A 22,044-nucleotide genomic window follows, 5' to 3' on the forward strand; every position below is an offset into this window, starting at 1 on the left:
TTTTTTAAGTAGAAAATAATCGTCTTTATAGTACGTCGAATCTATAATAATTGTACTTACAAAAAAGTATAATATATAAAAAATGTAACCAAAACAAAAGTAAAGATGGTGAAAGGTGGTAAGTATCCTGTGAAATTAGTCAAGGTAAATATAAATTGATTCCAACACCACGATCATAAAAAAAAATAAAAATCTATAAAAATTGAGGGTCCTATTATTTAACATTTTAAATTTTTTGTCAATGATGACTACTTTATTTTGGTTGTTGATTTTAAGAATTTTTATATATTCCATACAAAAAGGTGGGAGAGGTATAAATTCCAAACATTAAGAATGAATAAAGTTAAATGAAATTAACCAACCAAATATTTCGCAAGTAGGGTCGAAAAATCCTAACATAAATATTTATTTTAAAAAAATATAAAGAATTAGATAGTCGACCTTAGCTTATTTGATTGAGGCATGATTGTTATTGTTGATAATCAAAAGTAACAATTTAACAAATGGCCAAACCCATCGATTGCCCCTCAAACTTATCCCTAAAATTCACTTAGGCCCCTAAAATAAGGCTTGTACCTATTAAACCCCTACCCCCCCCCCCCCCTCCCCCAATTTAGTTTCAATTGGGCATTTTTTCCCCTATCAGCAAAAAGGTCAAAGTGTGTGTTGCACACACGCGATGACATGGCAAAACGAGCTAATAAGAAGCTGACACGTGGCATTGTAGGTCCAATAATTATTAAAAATTAATTATAATTTTTTTTTAAAAAAAGTATATTAAAATGGCATTGAGGAAATTATTAAAAAATAATTCTAAAATTATTTAAAAAATAAAAATAAAACTGATTATTTTTAAAAAATTATAAAAAATTATAAAAATGAAATAAATTATTAAAAAATTATTTTTTAAAAAAATTAATTATTAAAAAAAATTATAAAATTTTTAAAAAAATAAAAATAAAAAATGGCATTGAAGATATAAATTATGATTTTTTTTATAAAAATATTTAAAAAATAAAAATAAAAAACTGATTATTTAAAAAAAATTATAAAATTATTTAAAAAATAAAATAAATTATTAAAAAATTATTTAAAAAATAAAAAATTAATTATTAAAAAAATTATAAAACTTTTTAAAATTAAAATAAAAAATGGAATTGAGGATCTAAATTATGAAAAATAATTACAAAATTATTTGAAAAACAAAAATAAAAATCTGATTATTTAAAAAAAATATAATTTTTTTTTTAAAAATGAAATAAATTATTAAAAAGTTATTTTAAAAAAAATTAATTATTAAAAAAATTATATAACTTTTTAAAATGAAAATAATAAATGGCATTGAGGATCCAACTTATGAAAAAATAATTATAAAATTATTTTAAAAATAAAAATTAAAAACTGATTATTTTAAAAAAATTATAATTTTTTTTAAAAATGAATTAAATTATTAAAAAATTATTTTTTTTAAAAATAGTTATTAAAAAAATTATAAAAATTTTTAAATATGAAAATTAAAAATGGCATTGAGGATATAAATTATGAAAAAATAATTATAAAATCATACAAAAAATAAAATAAAAAATTGATTATTTTAAAAAATTATAATTTTTTTTAAAAAATGAAATAAATTATTTAAAAATTATTTAAAAAAAATAAAATAATAATTAAAAAAAATTATAAAACTTTTTAAAATAAAAAAAAATGGCATTGAGGATCCAAATTATGAAAAAATAATTATAAAATTATTTATAAAAAAAAAATTATTAAAAGAAATTATAAAATTTTTTAAAAGATGTAAATAAAAAACAATTTTTTTTAAATTCAGTTTTATTTAAAATAAATAAATTGGGGCCTTCTAATGCTTTTTGGGGCCTTTACTGTTTAAAAAAAAAAAGAAAATTTGTTATTAAAAAAATTTTGGGGCCCTCAATGCCACTTAGTAACTTTTTATCGTAAATTAGTAAAAAAAAATGTTCTTCGCGCGCCTCCCATGCAGTGCCACAAAGGCAAAAAAAAGTACAATTGGAACAAAATTTGGGGGTTTAGGGTCTAATAGGAACATGCCTTAATTTAGGGGTTTAAGTGAATTTTCGCAACAAGTTTGAATGTCTATCGATGAGTTTGGCCTTAACAAAATTTGAGTTTGGTTCTTAATAATCATGAGTTATCATAAACTCCAAGTGTGGTTGCTGGGATGTCAGTGACCAACCTAATATTTTGAAAAGGATTTAAATTATATATACGAATAATATATATTAAAAAATTATTTTATCAACTAATTAAAATACATTAAAATTTATTGGACTACCAATGTAGGTACTCCCTCAAATTTGGGTTGCTCGGACTTGGAGCATCAGGATCCACCATAATCTTCATAATGGAAAAATAGAAACATCAAAAGTTTTGAAGAGTATTTTAGATTAAGAAAAATAACATAAAATGATAAAACCAGGACACATGTTTATTATAACGAGTTGAAATCAAACAAACATAATGTTAGGTACTACATGATTCACTTGGTTGTGATGATTAAACCTGAGACCAAGTTTCATAACTAATTGTTGCCACATTTTCACGGTGACGAGACTAAATTAATAATATACAGTCCTTTTTGTTTAACATATTCAAGGAAACAAATTATGCTGGGGCTATTCTTATGACCAATAACTAGTGAAAGGACGGTGTTTATATATTTATAGAGAAGTTCATCGATCACATGTCAATAGTTAATGAATCTTATTTATCATAACGAGTTGAAATCAAACAAAATGTTAGGTACTACATGATTCACTTGGTGGCGATGATTAAACTTGAACCAATTTTCTCAACAACTAATCGTTACCAGTTACCACATTCCCTCAATGGTTAGAGTAATTTAATAATATATAATACTTTTTTTTTTAAAACGTATTCTAGGAAACAAATTATGTTAGGGCTATTCTTATGACCAATAACTAGTGGCCGGTGTCTACATATTTATAGAGAAGTTCATCGATCATGTGTCAATTGTTAATAAATCTTACTTATCATAACGAGTTGAAGTCAAACAAACATAATGTTAGGTACTACGTGATTCACTTGGTAGCGATGATTAAGTTTGAGATCAATTTTCACTACAACTAATCATTATCACATTCTCTCGATGACTAGAGTAAGTTGAGGGCCGATGTCTATGTATTTATAGAGAAGTTCATCAAGCACATGTCAATAGTAAATGAATCTTACTTATCATAACGAGTTGAAATCAAACAAACATAATGTTAGGTACTACATAATTCACTTGATAGTGATGATTAAGCATGAGACCAATTTTCACCACCACTAATCACTGCCACATTCTCTCAGTGATTAGAGTAAATTAGTAATATATAATCTTTTTTTTTTTAACATATTCAAGGAAACAAGTTATGCTAGGGCTATTCTTATGACCAGTAACTAGTGAAAGGGCTAGTGTTATGTATTTATAGAGAAGTTCATCGATCACCTGTCAATAGTTAATGAATCTTATTTATTTCCTGTGATCAAAGTAAGACCGTTGTTTATCCCGCTTATATTCCTTTAATAAGCTTATTCCTTATATATTATACACAACTCAATCGAATCTATAGACCATTATAATCTATACACAAGTCCAATGTTTAACTTAATTCCATTCGTCCCTAATCAAATCCGCGGTCTGTAGTTTAAAATGTAGAACTTCTTAATACATAGCACATTACATATATTATATTCAACACAAATTCAGATTAATCAGACAGACAAAAATAAGATGATGGAGAGTATATTTTGAGGTTTACCAAAGTGTAAAAAGTGAAAAGATCATTCCCTCCGATCTCAACTCTAGGTTGATTTGTAATTTGGAAAGGCATCAAATTAGTACCATTGATAACTTCCCTATTGTTGTAAACAACACTTAGGCTAATTGACCTTGTGAATGGATCCAACACATTACTTATCACTCCACCAAGTTCTAAAGTGTCTCTTCCTCTTGTTGACATTAAGATGGATATAAAAACAAAGAGCAATATAGTATATGCTATTATTAATTAAACTTCACAATTCACAATGTTCACTAGTGAACTAGCCAGCTAGCTATGGCTATTTGTACTAGAAGTTTTGATACTTCATATTGTGTTATTGGTATTTAGTCCTTTTACCTTTATTGGTGATATCCATGTCCCAAGAATCTTAGGAGGGGGGTAACCATGAAAATTATATGAGTACCTGAAAAAAAGTTATGAGTACTTGAAAAAAAGTTTTTGTTTTTAATGAAAAATAATATTTATAAATTGGAGGTGTATTTGGCTATTAATATAAATTTAATTTTTTTATTTTGATGTTTTATGAGTAATTTGCAGTGAAAATAATTTTTTGGTGTTTTTCAAATTTCTGAAAATTTTGTTTCAAAATTTTGAAAAATTTTATGGCTAAACATGTTTTTTGATGTTCAATTCCGAAAAAAAAAATTAAAAAAATCATGGGCAGACACCCTTAAATACTTTATTATTTTTGTCTAATTAGAAAAAATTCTTTCTTCTTTTGTAAAACTACTATGTTATTGGTGGGGATTTTAGGTTATATTATATTCCCTTCTTTTTCATTTCATATATTGCAAAAAAATTGGAGAGGTGGGCTAGATTTTCGAGAAAATTGAAGGAAAGTTGTCTTTTAAGTCTTGAATGAAGGATTGGTGACATTGACCAACAGATAGGGTCGAACATCATTAGGAAACTTGATTAAGTTAATTGTGGACTTGATTTATATTTTCAAAACTTTCTAATCTTTTCAAAAATACAAATCAACCTAACCCACACCCCTCTTTAATCCAAATCAACCACTCACTCTCTCCAGCTTCTCTCAACTATCTCCCAACCAACAGTTCTGCAAAATTTCTCCCTTCAACCTACGACGACAAATGGTCGGGCGAGTTCCTTTTCGACTTGCAACCGTCAATCAACGTGAATACTTCTCTGGCGACAACAACTTCAAGTTCTTCGTCCTCCCATTTTCTTTTTCACAGATAAAAAATTATGAAGAAGCAGAGGAACTTGAGCCAACTACTCTTCTGGTATTGAAATGTGAATTGAATAAAACCCTAATTTTTGACATTTCTTCTTCTCGTTGTCGTACTGTTGGTTCAAATTTATTGGTGATTTTTTATCACAGTTGATGTTCCTAGTGTGTGTGTGTGTGTGATATGTTGGTGTTGCTGGGTTAATTTGTTATTTGTCTTGATAGAAATGGTATTGCAACAGTTGAAATATCTAATGTAATAGATGAAACATATGATGCAACAGATGAAAATCTGATGCAACATATTAAAAATCTGATGCAACTATGAAAATCTCATGCAACAGGTGAACAATCTAACAGATCATTTATCTGTTGCTACAGACGACTCTTCTGTTTGGAAGAAATCTAAACAATATTGATCCAACAGATAACTGATTAGCGATTTATTTTTATTCTTTCCAAAGGTTTACTCTTCATTTTACAATAGATTAGGACTGTTTTTATTCTTTCCAACGATTTACTCATTTGTTGCAATAGGTCGGTTATCTGTTGTAACAGATAACATACCTGGTGCAACAGATTAGTGATCCATTTTTATTCTTTCCAATGGTTTACTCATCCGTTGCAATAGGTCGGTTATATGTTGCAACAGATAAAATACCTGGTGCAACAAATTAATGATCTGTTTTTATGGTTTCTAATGGATTACTCATCCGTTACAACGGGTCAGTTATGTGTTGCATCAGATAAAATACCAGGTGCAACAGATAGTGCTGTTTTTATGATTCTCACGGATTACTCATCCATTGCAACAGGTTGGTTATATGTTGCAACAGATAACATACCTGGTACAACAGATTAGTTGTCTGTTAGAACTGTTATATTACTGCTATGCATTAATCAATTATAATCTATGTTATGTTCCTGTTAATTTAAGATAACATGGCTTCCAAAAGAAAAGAAATTGAATCAAGTCCAAGTAAAGGAACAAGTGCAGCAGCTCAGCTACATCCACCACTCTATGAGCTTGCTTTACAAACGTTATTTCAATCAGGAGCAGAAGATAATGAACATGGGGTGGAGGAATATTTCAAAAGAGATGATCGAAATGCTAATAGCCCTTCCGTCGAAGAGTCGGTCAAAACCTTCAGCATTGATCGTTATCCTGTGAGAATGCAGTACGATGATGCCACAGATTTAACGGGTGATCTCGTGGTTAAGTCAATCATGGAGAAATCTTTCGACGCCTTCAGAAAAATACTTCAAGAACAAAATTTGGATTCTTATTTCAGAGAAAGCTGCTTTGGGTAATATCTTGATTTGTCGGAGGACAACAATGCTCGTTTTCAGATGAAAATAGTATATGATCTTCTCAAGTGCAGGTTTATGTATGAAAACAAAGATAAGATGGATGAGGTATGGATAAATTACTGTGGTATGCCTGTTTGTTTTGGTTGGGAGGAGTTTGTCATAGTTACCGGACTAAAATGTTATCCTCTTTCTCCTTCTCAAGTTATACCTACTCTGACCTAAAAAAAAGCACCCCGCACACCCAAAAAAAGAAACGGAAAGTCGAGTGATCGTGATGACCTAGTGTCTATTTTTGGTCCAAGCTTCAAAAATAAAAATCTAATTGAAGCGTTGAAAGGTAAAGGACTTTCAAAGAAGCGCAAGCAATCATTGTGCTTGGTTTGGTTTGTACATAATGTTCTTTGGACGAGAGATGTTAACAACAACATAAGCCTCGGTTTAATAAATCTCTCCGAGGATCTTAGGGCATTTAACAGCTATCCTTGCGGTTATGAAAGCTTCAAAATGACTGTCGAATATTTGTTGACTCCGTTAACGCCAAACAGTCAACTTATATGATTTTCCATGGGCCTTCATGGTAAATATTTCCTTTATCATGATATGATTCATCATTTTTTTATAAAATAATGCCTTTGATTTATTGGCGTTATGTTATTAGCTTGGGCATTTGAAGCCATTCTTTATTTGAGACAACAAGTGAACTACCAGGAAGAAGTTTCCTATCCAAGAATTCTGAGATGGTTGTCGGCCAAAATCGATAAAAATGTAAAATTTCTTGATCTTTTCAATCCCCCCAAGGAAGCAGTAAGTCCAATTCTAATCAAGTTTTTGTTTTAATTAATGATTAAATGATTTCATCATCATTCTTAATATATGTACTAATTTATTTTAGATTGTCCATCCGTGGCTTGTTCCGACCAACGGAGAGTTGAAGATGCCATTTTTTTTTACTTTACGGTCTGTGCAAACTTTATCGGACACTAAGGTCATTGATGGAATAAAAATAGAATTGTTTGGAGCAACAACCATCACAAGAAAAATAATTTTGAAGGGTAGGGCTAATGATGCTCCTCTTACAGTTTTTGAAACAACAAGCCATTATGATTATGATCATAATGGTTGTACAGATTTTTCTCCAGATTTTGCCGCATCTAGCGAATGTTCTTCATGCAAATGTCAAGACTGCAAGGAGAAACACGATGGAGTGATTAATGGTATTAATGCACTAACTGCTTCTATAAGGGAAATGACATCTAAGAGGATTATCATTCCATCAAAGAGGATTTCATATCCAGACACTCCACTAGAGATCAAGGCGGCTAAGAGGAGAAGGAAAGACACTTCCAAGGCATCATCAATTATTAAAAAAAGTAAGATTGCAATGCCTCTGCCTTTGTTTTGCACTGATGTTCATGTGCAAGAGCCACAGAAGAGCAGCATGAGCTGAAGAAGGTGAATGTACATCATCTGTTCCAAAAAACAAACAAGCACATATCTGTTTCAACATATGATACATCTACTAAAAATTATCAAACAGATGTATACATCTGTTGCAACTATTGTCTAACCTGTTGCATCAGATTCGTTATCTGTTTCAACAGATGAGTCTTATGTTGCAACAGATGAGTCATCTGTTCGAAATTATTGTACTACTCTAATTTACCTGTTCAAATTTATCCCGACAGATAATCCATCTGATGCAACATAAGACTCATCTGTTGCAATAGATGGAAAATTTTTTGTATATCTTTACTTAGCATTGACAATTCTGGCTTTCCAGGTGGATGTCACAGCTACTGCCGAAGAGCATAATATGACAATTGATAATCCATCAACTACTTCCAAAGATGAAGAAAAAGTAGAGCTTGTCATTTTGGGAGGACGGAAGATTTACCCATTTGAAGGGTTCAACATCTCGGATGAGGCTCCAAAAAAACTAACACAGTTGATCAACGGCTATTCTGAATGGATTGTCGATGGGCTGTTAAAGCATCATACCGGTAGGTACATAAATTAATTTTATGGATATTGGTTTATACAATTCTTGTTGTAAGAACCTGACATTAACACATATTAATCATCATGTAGAAAAAATGACGAGCGCTACAAAGTGAACAAATCGATTTGATATGTTCGACTTTATTATTGCATATCCCGAAACAAAAAATTAGTTCTATTTGATGTCACAGCCCTAAACTTGCTGGAATGATGAGGTTTAAAGGTCATACATATTACTATTAATTAATACTTTATTTAATTGCATCTGCGTATTGATTTTTTCATCACGTTATTCGAAATATTTGATAATATGTGCAACACATTGATGTCATTTTTTACTACCTCTGAAAGAAGGCCAAGTTGCAAACACAAGAACAATACAGATACACAATAGGCAATTGTTTGTACAAAGTTTACATCAATAATGCCTACGATAGGTATTGTCAACAGCAGCCAGAAGTTTTTCGAAACGAGGAATGAGTGCTTAATCAACATCATCAAAGGTTTTAGCATTCGGGTTGTCTTACTTTGACATTTGGTCGATGAAGTATATATCCCAATCAATTGTGGTGATGAATTCCATTGGGTGTTGGCTGTCGTCGTTCTAAAAGAGAGGCGCATCCAAGTTTATGACTCGATGTCGCGAAGAAGATGTTTTGGGCCGTCGTCTGAGATACAAAATCTGGCCAAAATATTGCCTACTTATCTTGATATGAGTGGTTTTTTAGATCAAAAGATTCGTACTGATTGGTCGACGATTGAAGCATACTGGGATAAAATGGCTAATCCATTTGATGTACAATATGTTGACGGAATTTCTCAACAAACCATTGGTATCCTGTAAGTTTAAGTGTCATGATTTAGTTTCATTTCAAAATTTCACAACGCTTGCATGAACTGCAAGATATGGATTATCTATTTTTTTATAACGCAGGAATTGCAGTCCTTTTGTTGCCGCCTATGCCGAGTATTTGAGCAATAAATTACAATTACCAAATGACGGACATGATGCCGGATTACTCCGCAAAAGATATGCTGCTCTTTTATGGAAATATGGAGAAGTGAAAGCTCAGAAGCCGTACGCAATCGACGTTAAAGATCCACGACGACCAAAATCGAATTCCATAGCACTGGATGAAGAAAAACTTGTCCATATTGATTAGATCTTTATAGCTTGAGTCCATCAATGTAATAACCTATCCTCCTTGGTTTAACTTGTTGATTTATTTGTAGAGTAGATCGTTTGTACTCATAATAATTTTTTTTACATTTCATTTATTTGTTAAGTTATTTCATGTAATTTTTGAAGGCTTCAATTTATTTTATTCTATCTATGAATATAATTAATTTTGAGTTTTGAACATGTTAATTGAAATAGAGTAGTAGATTCAATTATCATAGCAGATAATACATCTGCTGCAACAGATGACACATCTTATCAGACAGATTTAGACATATGTTGCAACATGAGATGCAACACATAGGTCATCTACTGGAAATTATATAACAAGTCTTCCTACTTGTTTGATTTTCTCCAACAAATTACCGATCAGTTGCAACAAATAAGTTATATGTTGCAACAGATCGTAAATCTGTTGCGACAGACAGACGGGAACATCTGCATCACACAACAGAGGACCAACCTATTCCAACAGATAATCAATCTATCACAACAGGTATTATATCTATTACGACAGATATAAAATCTATTGCATTATAAAAATTCAACTTTGCCAGACATAAAAATTATTGCCTCTATATGTATAGTGAATTGGCTTGAAATGAAAATTTGTTATCGCATTCGTCTCCGTCTTTGTAATATGTTCTTTTTTACACATGGGCTCCAACCATTTACTTAGTACCCCATATGCCCAGACCCATTGCATATTTCCCACAATGGTGTCGCATACACCGGTCATTTGTGTGCCGATCAGTAAACACTCGATGTATGCAAGTGAGTACGGCCCATACGCTGCACCGGTTGTATTTTTTGGGAGCTGGATGTTATTATTTCAACATTCAAAAACCCATGATTCCTTCGCCAATACTTCAGCTAGCAAATGATCCATCAGCTTACTCTGCGTCAACAACTTGGGCAACAACTTCAAGAGTGGCTACATGTGGGTTAAAAATATCTTCTCGCTGAACACAGGTAAGTTGCAGTCATAAACCTTAATCTTTCCCTCGTATAGTAGTATCTCAACAGTGAGAAAATGGGTGACATCCATGTTCATAACTGCAAGGATTCTCTTTGCCTTGGTACAGCTCTTATCGTGTGGATATGGCATCTTTCCTCTAATATATTTAATCGCTTCTTCATCCCATTGGAACGTAGAAACTAACTGATCAAATTTTGGGCCACCGCAATCAGCTATCTTACAGAGTTTAGCATACCTATCCTTGAAATTGTTATAGAATTTGAGGTCCATTATCCTATCGACGGAATCATAAGTATTCGGGTACGCTAATTGCCTGCCTCTCATGAGACAGAGAATTTCATCAACATACTGTGGTATAAGAATACAATTTTTAAATAGGTAGTAATTGTAAAGAATAAAAACACAGTCGAAAGAATCTGATGCAGAGGGTTCTCTGAATCAGTTCATAAATTACCCAGCCAACGCAACTTATGCAACAGATGTGTATTATGTTGCAACAGAATACCAAGTTTTAGCAACAGATTACACATCTTCTGCATATATTTTTCTTCACGGAGTAGATTAGAAGGATAGGTTAGCAAAAGTAAACTTACCTTGTCCTCATACCACACGCACATATTTGTCATATTCGAGAGGTCTTTGGCTGCAAATGAATGCATGGTGTATTCTTTTTGAACCTTCATCTTGATGAATTCTTCCAGTTCCTTCTTCTTCTCCTTGCCAAGCGCCGCGAATATGTCCACGTTCTTCGGCAACCCCTGAACTTTAACAACTATTGGAGCGAGGGGAGTTATAATTTTCGCTGATTTCAGAACAGATAGAATTTGTCTAATTTTTCTTCTCTTTCTCCTAAATTCCACTATTGGATGGTATGACACCCCTCCTGGATTTCAACTCCTCAGCATCTTCAACAATAGCCTCTAGCTTGTCAAAGAGTTTATCCTTTCTGTCCTTGCACACTTTGCATTTGTAATGAGAATATGAGGGTAAGGAGGGGTGAGAGGGACCACTGTAAAGGTGGGAGGGACCGGTGTAGGGGTGAGAGGGAGGACCTGTACAAGGGGTGTTTTCAAACATATTTATTTTTTGCTGAGCACCAATATGCTCATAATCACGACTGGCAGAAGAAGCAGAAGCAGGATGGCTGCCACCATCACAAACAACTCCACCACCAACACCCCCAGAAGAAGCACCCAGATCTGTTACAGTTTGAGTTAGGTCGTGAAGAGCTTCAACATTAGACTGACCTTGCCTAACTACTATTCTTATGGATGTTTCTCCATCCAATTCCTTCTTTATTAACTCCACCATTGGGTCTTCTTTTGTATCAACAAGACCCGGAGTAAGAACAAAAGTCATCCCCAGCTCATCAATAGTCGGCACGATCCAAGGATGCACAACCTATAAAAATGACAGGAGGAATTTAAATCATATAATAATAATTTACAGTCAGTTGGGTTGCATGAGGCTCAGTTTATGTTAACACAGCTAACTTATGCAACAGACGATCTAGCTACCGCAACAGCTGATCTGTCTATTAAAATAGATTGATAATATGTTGCATCAGAATACCCATCTGTTGCATAATTTATAGTAGATGGGTAATTTGTTAAGTAGGTTCAGAGAACAGAGCAATATATGGTTAATCTGTTGCAAAATATGGATCGTCTGTTGCAACAAATTACCCATCTGTTACACCAATTATAGTTGACGGGTAATCTGTTACAACAGATGGAACATCTGTTTCAATATCTTTCTTTGAGGCAAATTATTTTAGTTGAAAGAAGACGTACTGCATCATCCGAAGGGTTAAAGAGATCAACCTCATTAATATTTTTTTTGCTGCTGTCTACTACCGCCAACTACCTAAGGATCCTTGGATAAGAAACCTTATCCAGGTAATCTGTGAAATGCTTTCGGAGGGGAGTAATGACTTCACATGCTCAAGCCTAAAAATTATAAATAGGAAGCAAGAAAAAAATTCACAAGTATATTCAATATAAATTAATGAATGAGTAAAAATAGTGATCAATTTTACCATAAAAGCCCAAGGAAAGCCATATAATGTGGTCGTCTTTGGATTTAGCTCTTTTAGTAAATATTTGATAGTCAAGTAGTAGCTGTCGTAGCCCCAGGGATAATCGTTGAATTTTCCAAAATCACCAGCAAGCGCCTAAAAATCATGTTCTATGACTTTCTTGATGTCTCTTGCCAATAAAATGGAATGGAAAAACCAAACTAAGAACAATTTCTTCCTGTAGTGCTTTGGTATGTCTTTATTCTTGAGATCCGTTATCAAATCCTTCACTTTGTAGCTAGGTCCAACAATGCCCAACAACCCATCTTTTTTTACCTTGCATTTGTTGGACCCTTTGTGGGGTATTTTCTTGATGGCAGGTTCTTTTGGACGATCGCATCTCAAGCCCGTAACAATGACAAACTCTTTCAATCCAAAATAAATCGGCATGCCACAGTAGTAGATCCAGACTTCATCCATCTTATTTTTGCCCTCCTTCGGACCTCCATTATCCCCCGCATATATGATCTTGCACTTGAAAAGGCCATATACCATGATCATTGGTAAATGGAGAGGGCGGGGCCCAGACAACTCAAGAAAGTGTGCAAAACAACTCTTCTTAAAAAGTCCATATATGTTTTCCTTCTTCATAATACTCCTAAGTTCGTCAAAAGGTTCCGCAACTGACATTTAAGTACAAGATCACCAAATACTGCATTAGGGTTATTCATCAGCATCGCAACTCAAAACTTGTCAATACTAATGGTTTTGACAGAACCATGTTGGAATTTCGATATTCTTTCACGCCCCATTGGTGAGGAGGAGTTATAACTTTCCTCGGCTTCATTTTTTCCTGACTGAGATTGTTCTAGAATTTCCTCTGAATCTATCTGTACTCTAACCTTTTTTGTTTGGTGATCGGAATTTGATCCACTTTCTCCACTTTCTATTTTTTTCCTTTTGGGAGACATCTTTTAACTACAAACAAAAGAAAAATAAAAATACAGTGCATTTGATGTCTGCATAATTTTTTTAAAAAAGGTGAGACAAATTTTAATAAATTATTCTTACCACATAACCAAAAAAAAATTCTAACGGACAACCCATCAGTTAGAACAGATGGGGAACCCAAATCTGTTTGAAGATCTATTTAATATCTCTCCACAGATATTCCACCTATTGCAACAGGTGGAGAAATTTCAATAAATTATTCTATGTCACATTACAAAAAAATACTCCAACAGATAACCCATCAGTTGGAACAGATGGGGAATCTGTTTGAAGACCTATTTAATAGCTCCCAACAGATCTTCCACCTGTTGCAACAGATGGACCACCACCACCAAAACCAATGCCACCACCAATGCTACCAAGACCACTGCCAATGCCACCAATACCAATACCAAGACCACCGATACCACCACCAAAAAACACAAATACCAACAATACCAAAAACATCCACCAACAACACCACAAACACCATCCAACAATACCACGAAAGTCAAAAAAATACTGAGAGGAAAACGAAGGTTTTCTCGGGTGCTTCCTACTTTTTTAGCATCAAAACTCAAAATTGTTAACCTATTCTCAAAGATAATACAATTAAAAGTCTTATTTTTTATCATTAACTAAAAAGCCCTATTTTTAGAATGAAGAACAAATATAGAACTCTTGTCGAACTTTGTTACATGCGAAGATAGAGAAAACAACGGATACAAGTGGTAATGAAGTCGAAAAATAACTATATGTAGTCGTAAATGGGAAGAAAATTGACCTGTTTTGAAGGGTTGAACAATATGTTGAGTAGTTGTTATTTCTATTGTTGAGAGGGAGAGGACACCTCGAGAGAGATAGAGAGAGAAGAGCGAGAACTTAAGATTTGAATTGAAAATTTTTCGCGCAAATGGATGATTTGTATGGGTTGATTTGTAATTTTGGAAAAGAATGACAAGTTTTGAAATTGCTAATTTGGTCCAAATTGATCTTAATTAATTTTAAAAATTTTAAAAGATATAGTTTTTAAAACATTGAGTTGATGAGAACACATTTAAAATCAGAGTGATCGATCAAAGACTCAGGTCAGGATGAACGCAATACCAACGCCATGCAATTGCAAAGACTCAATTGGATTTGTAGTTGACCCTACAAGCTCATTCATTCATCCCTAGTTCCACCTACATAAATTTAGGTACTATCACTATCCTAACATTTAGTTGATGAGAACTCATTTCAACTCAGAGTGATTGATCGATGACTCAGGTCGGGATGAACGCAATACCAGCACCATACAATTGCAAAGACTCAATTGGATTTGTAGTTGACTCTGGGATCTTATTTATTCATCCCTAGTTCTACCTAAATCAACTTAGGTACTATCACTATCCTAACATTGAGTTGATGAGAAATTATTTCAACTCAGAGTGATCGATCAACAACTCGGGTCGAGATGAATGCAATACCAATGCCATGTAATTGCAAAGACTCTATTGGATTTGTAGTTGACCCTGCGAGTTCATTCATTCATTCCTAGTTCCACCTAAATTAACTTAGGTACTATCACTATACTAACATTGTGTTGATAAGAACTCATTTCAACTCAGAGTGATCGATCGACGACTCGAGTCAGTATCAACGCAATACCAATACTATGCAATTATAAAGACTCGATTGGATTTGTAGTTGACCCTGCGAGATCATTCATTCATCCTTAGTTCCACCTAAATCAACTTAGGTACTATCACTATCCTAATATTGAGTTGATGAGAACTCACTTCAACTCGGAGTGATCGATCGACGACTCAGGTCGGGATGAACGCAATACCAATGTCATACAATTGTAAAGACTTGATTGAATTTGTAGTTAACCCTACAAGCTCATTAATTCATCCTTAGTTCCACCTAAATCAATTGCAATAAAATCTGTTGTAACAAACGACTAAGCTGTTGAAAATTTTCAAACAGGTACATATATGTTGCAACAGATGATATATTTAATTTAATTATCAAATAGATAGTTGCATCTATTATGAAAGATGACTGAGCTGTTTTAAATTTTTAAAGAGATATTTATATCTATTATAATAGATGACATGTCTGATTTTATTAATTATCAAATGAACATTTTCATCTGTTGTCACAGATGACTAAGATGTTGGGATTTTTAAATAGATATATGACTGAACTGTTCAAATTTCTGAATAGATATTTATATATGTTGCAATAGATGACATATCTATTTAAAAATCCTTTTTCTCTTTTAATTTTAAAGCAAGAAGCTTCTAGTTCGAGTAGATAATGTCAAGTAGTAGTACTTACTACTAAAGGTAGTAAAAAAATATTTCTTAGATATCGCAAAAGTGAGTTCATTGAGCAGTCTTGTCTTGTCTTTTCAATATCAGTAGTCTTAGTCTTCCTTGTGCCCCTCAAATTATTAATGAAATTAATGAATATTAATTGATTAATATTGAAAACCACCACGTCTACGTACACAATACATCTATAGAAATTATCTCATCTCTTCCTTCAGCTGCAGTTTATTTTATTCAACTCTCATCTTTTTCTCTCTCCTCTTTAGGGTCACAACCTTTTTTCTCTCTTTTCTTTTCTCTTCTAATAAAGATCTTTTCGGATCTAAACCCATCCATATCTTTCCTTGACTTTAATTTCTATTTTGATCCCTTTTTTCATATTAAGGTATGGTTCATTATTGCTCTTTCATTCTCGTCTTCTTCTTTGCAAGTTATTTACATCTATTTTTTTTATTTAATTACTATTTACCCATATTATATTTATTAAATTTTTTTTAAGGAACTTGTAAGTGTTGAATAAATAATTCGAGAATTTTTATTATAATATGAGAAAAAAGTCATCTGTTGGGAGAAGTTTAAAAGCCTTGTTGGCAAAATCATTTTTGTTTTGTATGTATTTTGTTTGTTTCATTATTGTTGATGCAGTTATTGATGTTGTTGGTGGGATTGGCGTTGTTGGAACTTATGGTGTGGTATTGTTGATGGTTCTGGCACAAAGGATGTTGCTTCTTTGTTGTTGATGATGTTGTTGGAACAAATGTTGTTGTTTCTTTTTTGTTGATGTTTATACTGTTGTTGATGTTGCAACAGATGGACAAACTGTTGGAACAAATAAAACCATCAGAAAGGCTGGTTTGATGTATCCATCAGACTCCATATCTGTTGCAATAGACTCCACATCTGTTGCAACAGAATCCACATCTGATGCAACAGATGGACAATGTTCTTTTTGTGACATCAATTTTTTTCCTCTTCTTTGTAGATATAAGGAACTGACAGTTGATCAACTTTTGACAGACTATCGCAAGAGGCTGCAGTAAAGATTGGATCGGAGGAATAAACTGCTTATAGATGGAACCACTTCATATGTGGGAGGTATGTATTACTGATAATGTTATCGTGGAAACATAGACAGAGTGCACTGATTTTGTGAATGATATTTTTACTGATTAGTCATAGATCATTCAAACAAGATGTCTGCAATTTTACAGTTAAGTTTGGTAGGTCCAAACTGATAAGGCTGAGGGACCATGAATATGGTTTTGATAGTCGATTAAGATTTAATGTTGGCTGTTGCTCATGTTTATTTGTCAAGCATTGTGAAGGGATCTAGTTTTTGTGTCATTGTAAAGAGATTCAATAGCGATTGGACTAACTTTTAGGGTGCATTGGACCCTTAGAGGGCCTTCGAAGCTTAGCACTGCATCTAACAAGAACGAAAAACTAATATATTTATTTTCCTGGCCAAAATTTATATGGCTGGGTTGCTCGCTCGAGATGATGATTTTATGCCAGAATGTGCAGTAGGAGAATGCTTTCGAAGGAAAATAAGTGGTTGATGGAAGACTATATCATCTAAGAGCTAATTGAAGAAGAGACATAGGGTAGAAAGTAACTTCTAACGAATCTGGCTGGTGAAATTATCTTAACAGATGCGAGATCTGAATCAAGTACAAATATGAAAGTGTGTCCGGTAATGTAATTTCATCTGTCGTGTCTCTGAAAGAAAAACAATGCATTTGAACACTTTGCTAGGGAGCTGCGTGGTCAGGTTATCACCTAGATAGAAAATAGGAGAAGACCAACAAAGAAGCCTCACGGGCATCGAGGGTTGAAATAATGTACAACAAGTCTAGAAAACTTATGCCAACAACAACTACAGTTAAAATAAGGAATCTAAGCGAAGGCGACAGATTTTTGAATTTTAAACTTTATCCCATGCTTTCTTGTTTGTATTTCCGATTAGGTCCACTGTCGTTGACCTGATCGGAACACAAACGAGATTGAAAGGCAAATAGAGTATCATTGCTTCATTAGCAATATGGTTATAATTGGTTGTGTTTTCTTGCCTTGACATGCTTTCAACATTCCTTGGAGAAGATCAGATGATTACTGTAGTATGTGAATCTCGATAATTTTTAAGCTTGCCTCCAGCTTGTTGATTCTGTATTCAAGCTAGTAGTTGCCCTCTTCTAAGTTGGTAAGGAGTTCCTCGTCTCTTGTGAGCTCGATCAGGAACACTACCTTCAAAGTTGTGGCATTCTAGAAGCCCTTCAGAACACTTTCTTCAGACGCCTTAAAGAATACATAGAGGGTCTCTGTGTTTGTTTTAGGTCAAAATGTGTTGATACACGTTGAAGATGTGGTCCCAACAATTGAACAACACACTTTTATTGAGCGTTTCTCCATACATCTTGCTCAACCAATTAGATAAATTAGTAAGCATAGAGTTACGTAGCGTGTGATCTAAATCGACTCTACCAAGCCTATCAAACATTACGTAACTCTAAGCTTATTACTCTATTAAAAAAATATGACCGAGTTAGTGCACAAATCGAATGAGCTCAATCTCTCAGCCTTTCTGCTGATCGATCTCCTCCAATATAGATGACAAGATATCTACTATGCAAAAGTCTACACCATCGCCAGACATGTTTGCCTGGGAGCAATTCTTCTGAAGGATATCTGTTGATGTCTTCTGAAAAATTTCTCCCAGGCAAGCATGTCTGGCGATGGTGTAGACTTTTGCATAGCAGATATCTTGTCATATATATTGGAGAAGAGTGATCAGCAGAAAAGCTGACAGATTGGGCTTTTTTGATTTGTGCACTAGCTCGGGCATATTGTTTTGATAAGATAATGACCTCGGAGTTACGAAATGTTTGATAGGCTTGGTAGAGCCGATTTAAATCACATGCTACGTAACTCCATGCTTACTAATTTATCAAATTGGTTTAGCAAGATACATGGAGCAACGCTCGATAAAAGTGTGTTGTTCAACTATTGGGACCACATCTTCAACATGCATCAACACATTTTGACCTAAAACAAACACAGCGACCCTCCATGTATCCTTTAAGGCTTCTGAAGAAAGTGTTTTGAAGGGCTTCTAGAATGTCATAACTTTGAAGGTAGTGTTCCTGATTGAGCTCACAAGAGATGAGGAACTCCTTACCAACTTCAAAGACGGTAACGACCAGTTTGAATACAGAATCAACAAGGTGGAGGCAAGCTTGAAAATTATCAAGATTCACATACTACAGCAAGCATCCAATCTTCTCTAAGGAATGTTGAAAGCATGCTAAGGCAAGAAAACACTATCAATTAATCCATATTGCTAAGGAAGTAATTATACTCTATTTGACTTTCAATCTCGTTTGTGGTTTCGATTAGGTCAACGGTAGTGGACCTGATCGGAAATACAAACAAAAAGATAGGATAAAATTTCAAATTCAGAAATTTCCGCCTTCGCTTAGTTTCCTTATTTTAACTGCAGTTGTTGTTGGCGTAAGTTTTCTAGACTTGCTGAACATCATTTCTACCCTTGATACCCGTGAGGCTGCTCTGTTGGTTTTCTCTTATTTTTTACCTAAGTGATAATCTCGACCATGTAGCTCCCTAGAAAAGTATCCATCTGCATTGTTTCTATTTCAGAGACACAACAGACAAAATTACATTACCGGATACACTTTCATATTTGCACTTGATTCAGATTTCGTATCTGTTAAGATAATTTCATCATCCAGATTCGTTAGAAGTTACTTTCTACCCTGTGTCTCTTCTTCAATTAGCTCTCAGATGATATAGTCTTCCATCAACCAGCCATTTTTCCTCGAAAGTATTCTCCTACCGCACCTTCTGGCATATAATCATCACCCCGAGCGAGCAACCCAACCATATAAATTTTGGCCAGGGCAATAACTATATTGGTTTTCCGTTCTTGTTTGATGCAGTGCGAGGCTTAGAGGGCCCTCTAAGGGTCCAATGCATACTTAAAGTTAAGTCCAATCACTATTGGTTCTCTGCAGTGACGATAAATATTGATCCCTTCTCAAAACTTGACATGTATAAACACGAGCACTAACCATTAGTAATTTGTAACAAGGTATCTGCACTATCTTCATGAGGTCCTCAGCCTTATCAATTTCAAACCCATCAAACTTAACGGTACAATGCAAGATATTGTTTGAATGATCAATGCCTAAACGGTTAAAAACTGCATTCACAAAAATATTGTACTTTGTGTGTGTTGTCCCTGTAACCTTATCAGTAATACATACTTAACTCCCACACATATGATAGTGGATCAATCTGCACGCACCTTATTCTTTCTAGCCCATCTATGGCTTAAATTGAATAAACAGATGACTAGCTTGTTGCAACAGATGAAACATCTGTTTATATTATCAAACAATTGGAGACAACTATTACGACAGTTGATCAACCTGTTGCAGAAATCAAACAGATATATACATCTGTTGCAAAAAGATTGCCAGTATGTTGTAAGTTATCTAATAGAAAGAATATAGTTTGCAACAGATTACCCATCTATTAGATTTATTTTAAAGTAATTTTCTTTTCTTTCCGAGATACAATAATTTATAAATAGGTCCCTCCTTACAAATATGGATGATCCAGATTTGTACAAGAATATTCATATCGAGTCCTTGCGTGAACTTCAAAGGCAGTTTGATGAACTCCAGAGAGATTTGGCTGACTTCAAAGCAAGGCTGCTGGATGAAAGATGTCTGATTGACAATAATACTAATAGTAGTAATAATAATTAGGTAATATTTTTTATTTTAGCGATTATTTCCTCCTTTTGTATATCAAATCTACCCAAGGGATTCAAAAATCTATGAACATTCATTTCATTTTGTTGTCGACTTTGAATTTTTGATTCTTATTTAGTATTTAATAATAATCATTCTGTTTATTCCTTGTTCTCAACATGTCGACGGTTGGTGGTAGGGATTGAGTAGCAATTTATGTCAAAAGTTAGAGGTTAATATACTACGACAGATCGATCATATATTGCACTTGATGGTTATTAATAAAAAAGGGCTATTGTTGTTATTGAGAGGGTGAAAAGAAAAAGACTTGACTTTCCGTTCCGATTATTCAATATGAAAAATGTTTCGTAAATAAATAATAAACACAATTTATAACCACAGTTTTAATAACTGATCGTGACTTTTCACCATTTTTATTTTTGAATTTATTTTTTAAATTATTTATTATATAATAAAATGGTTATTATTATATTAAGGAATTTGAAAAGGTATTTTTTTATTTATAAAATAAAAAAGTAAGCAAATTTGGATTAATGATATGATGATATAGTTATTTTTTTTAAAAAAGTAGATTATATATTGCAACAATTAAATTATCTGATGCAACAGGTTCACTATGGTTGCAACAGATGATTTATCTAATGTAACCTATATCGAGTCACAACTCAATAAAAGCAGTTCTTGGAAAGAACTAACTAATAATAATAATCTAAAAAGTCATGACTTAGCATAATATTTCTTAATTTAATTAATTCATTACTTTTCACATTAATAAAAAATGTAATTAATAAATGGAGGTGAATAGTTAGATTATATGTTGCAACAGATATGTTATCTGATGCAACATATTTTATATTTGTTGCAACAGATAATATATTTGTTGTCACAGATGTGTTATCTGATGCAACAGATATAGAATATGTTGCCACAACTCAATAAAAACGGTTCTTTGAAAGAACTAATTAATAATAATAATTGGAAAAGTTATGACTTATATCACAATATTTATTTTCTTAATTTAATCAAAAATGTAATTAATGTATGGAGGTGAATAGTCGCGCCTTTTTTCCTCTCATTCAAATTCAATCCTCTATAAATAGGTCCGTCCTTACTCAATCGTTCATTCAAATACACTCTATTTATTTATTGCATCTCGTCTTTCATATTACACTCTAAAAGATAAGATTATGGTTGGCGAGTGTGGGACGTTGTTTTTCTGCAAGACGCTGTGAATAAACTTTGAAATCAAGTTCGTGATCTGCAATGGGAACTGGAAGGAGTTAGATCAAGAATTCTCCGCGAGATACGCAGGCTGAGGAGGGCCTTGCTACTTCTGGTTGAAGCTTGGCCGGCTGGCAATGATGTTGCTGCTAATAATAATAATAATTAGACTATTATTTTTCTTTTAGTATATTATATGTATTTTTATTTGTTTAATAAAT

General features: G+C 33.2%; 1 protein-coding gene across 1 annotated transcript in view; it reads right to left on the minus strand.

The window, feature by feature from the left end:
- Positions 1–2,311: 2,311 nt before the first annotated feature.
- The window catches only part of LOC107849488 (protein FLOWERING LOCUS T-like), a gene marked incomplete at its 3' end in the record, with an annotated part of 45,235 nt that continues 25,502 nt past the window's right edge, over positions 2,312–22,044 (minus strand). Inside the window, 1 exon segment of the mRNA XM_047403443.1 lies at positions 2,312–2,373. Within this exon segment, the coding sequence (XP_047259399.1) occupies positions 2,312–2,373 (62 nt within the window).

Source organism: Capsicum annuum, unplaced genomic scaffold, assembly GCF_002878395.1.
Source record: "Capsicum annuum cultivar UCD-10X-F1 unplaced genomic scaffold, UCD10Xv1.1 ctg4205, whole genome shotgun sequence".
In the NCBI taxonomy this organism is placed as follows: domain Eukaryota; kingdom Viridiplantae; phylum Streptophyta; class Magnoliopsida; order Solanales; family Solanaceae; genus Capsicum; species Capsicum annuum.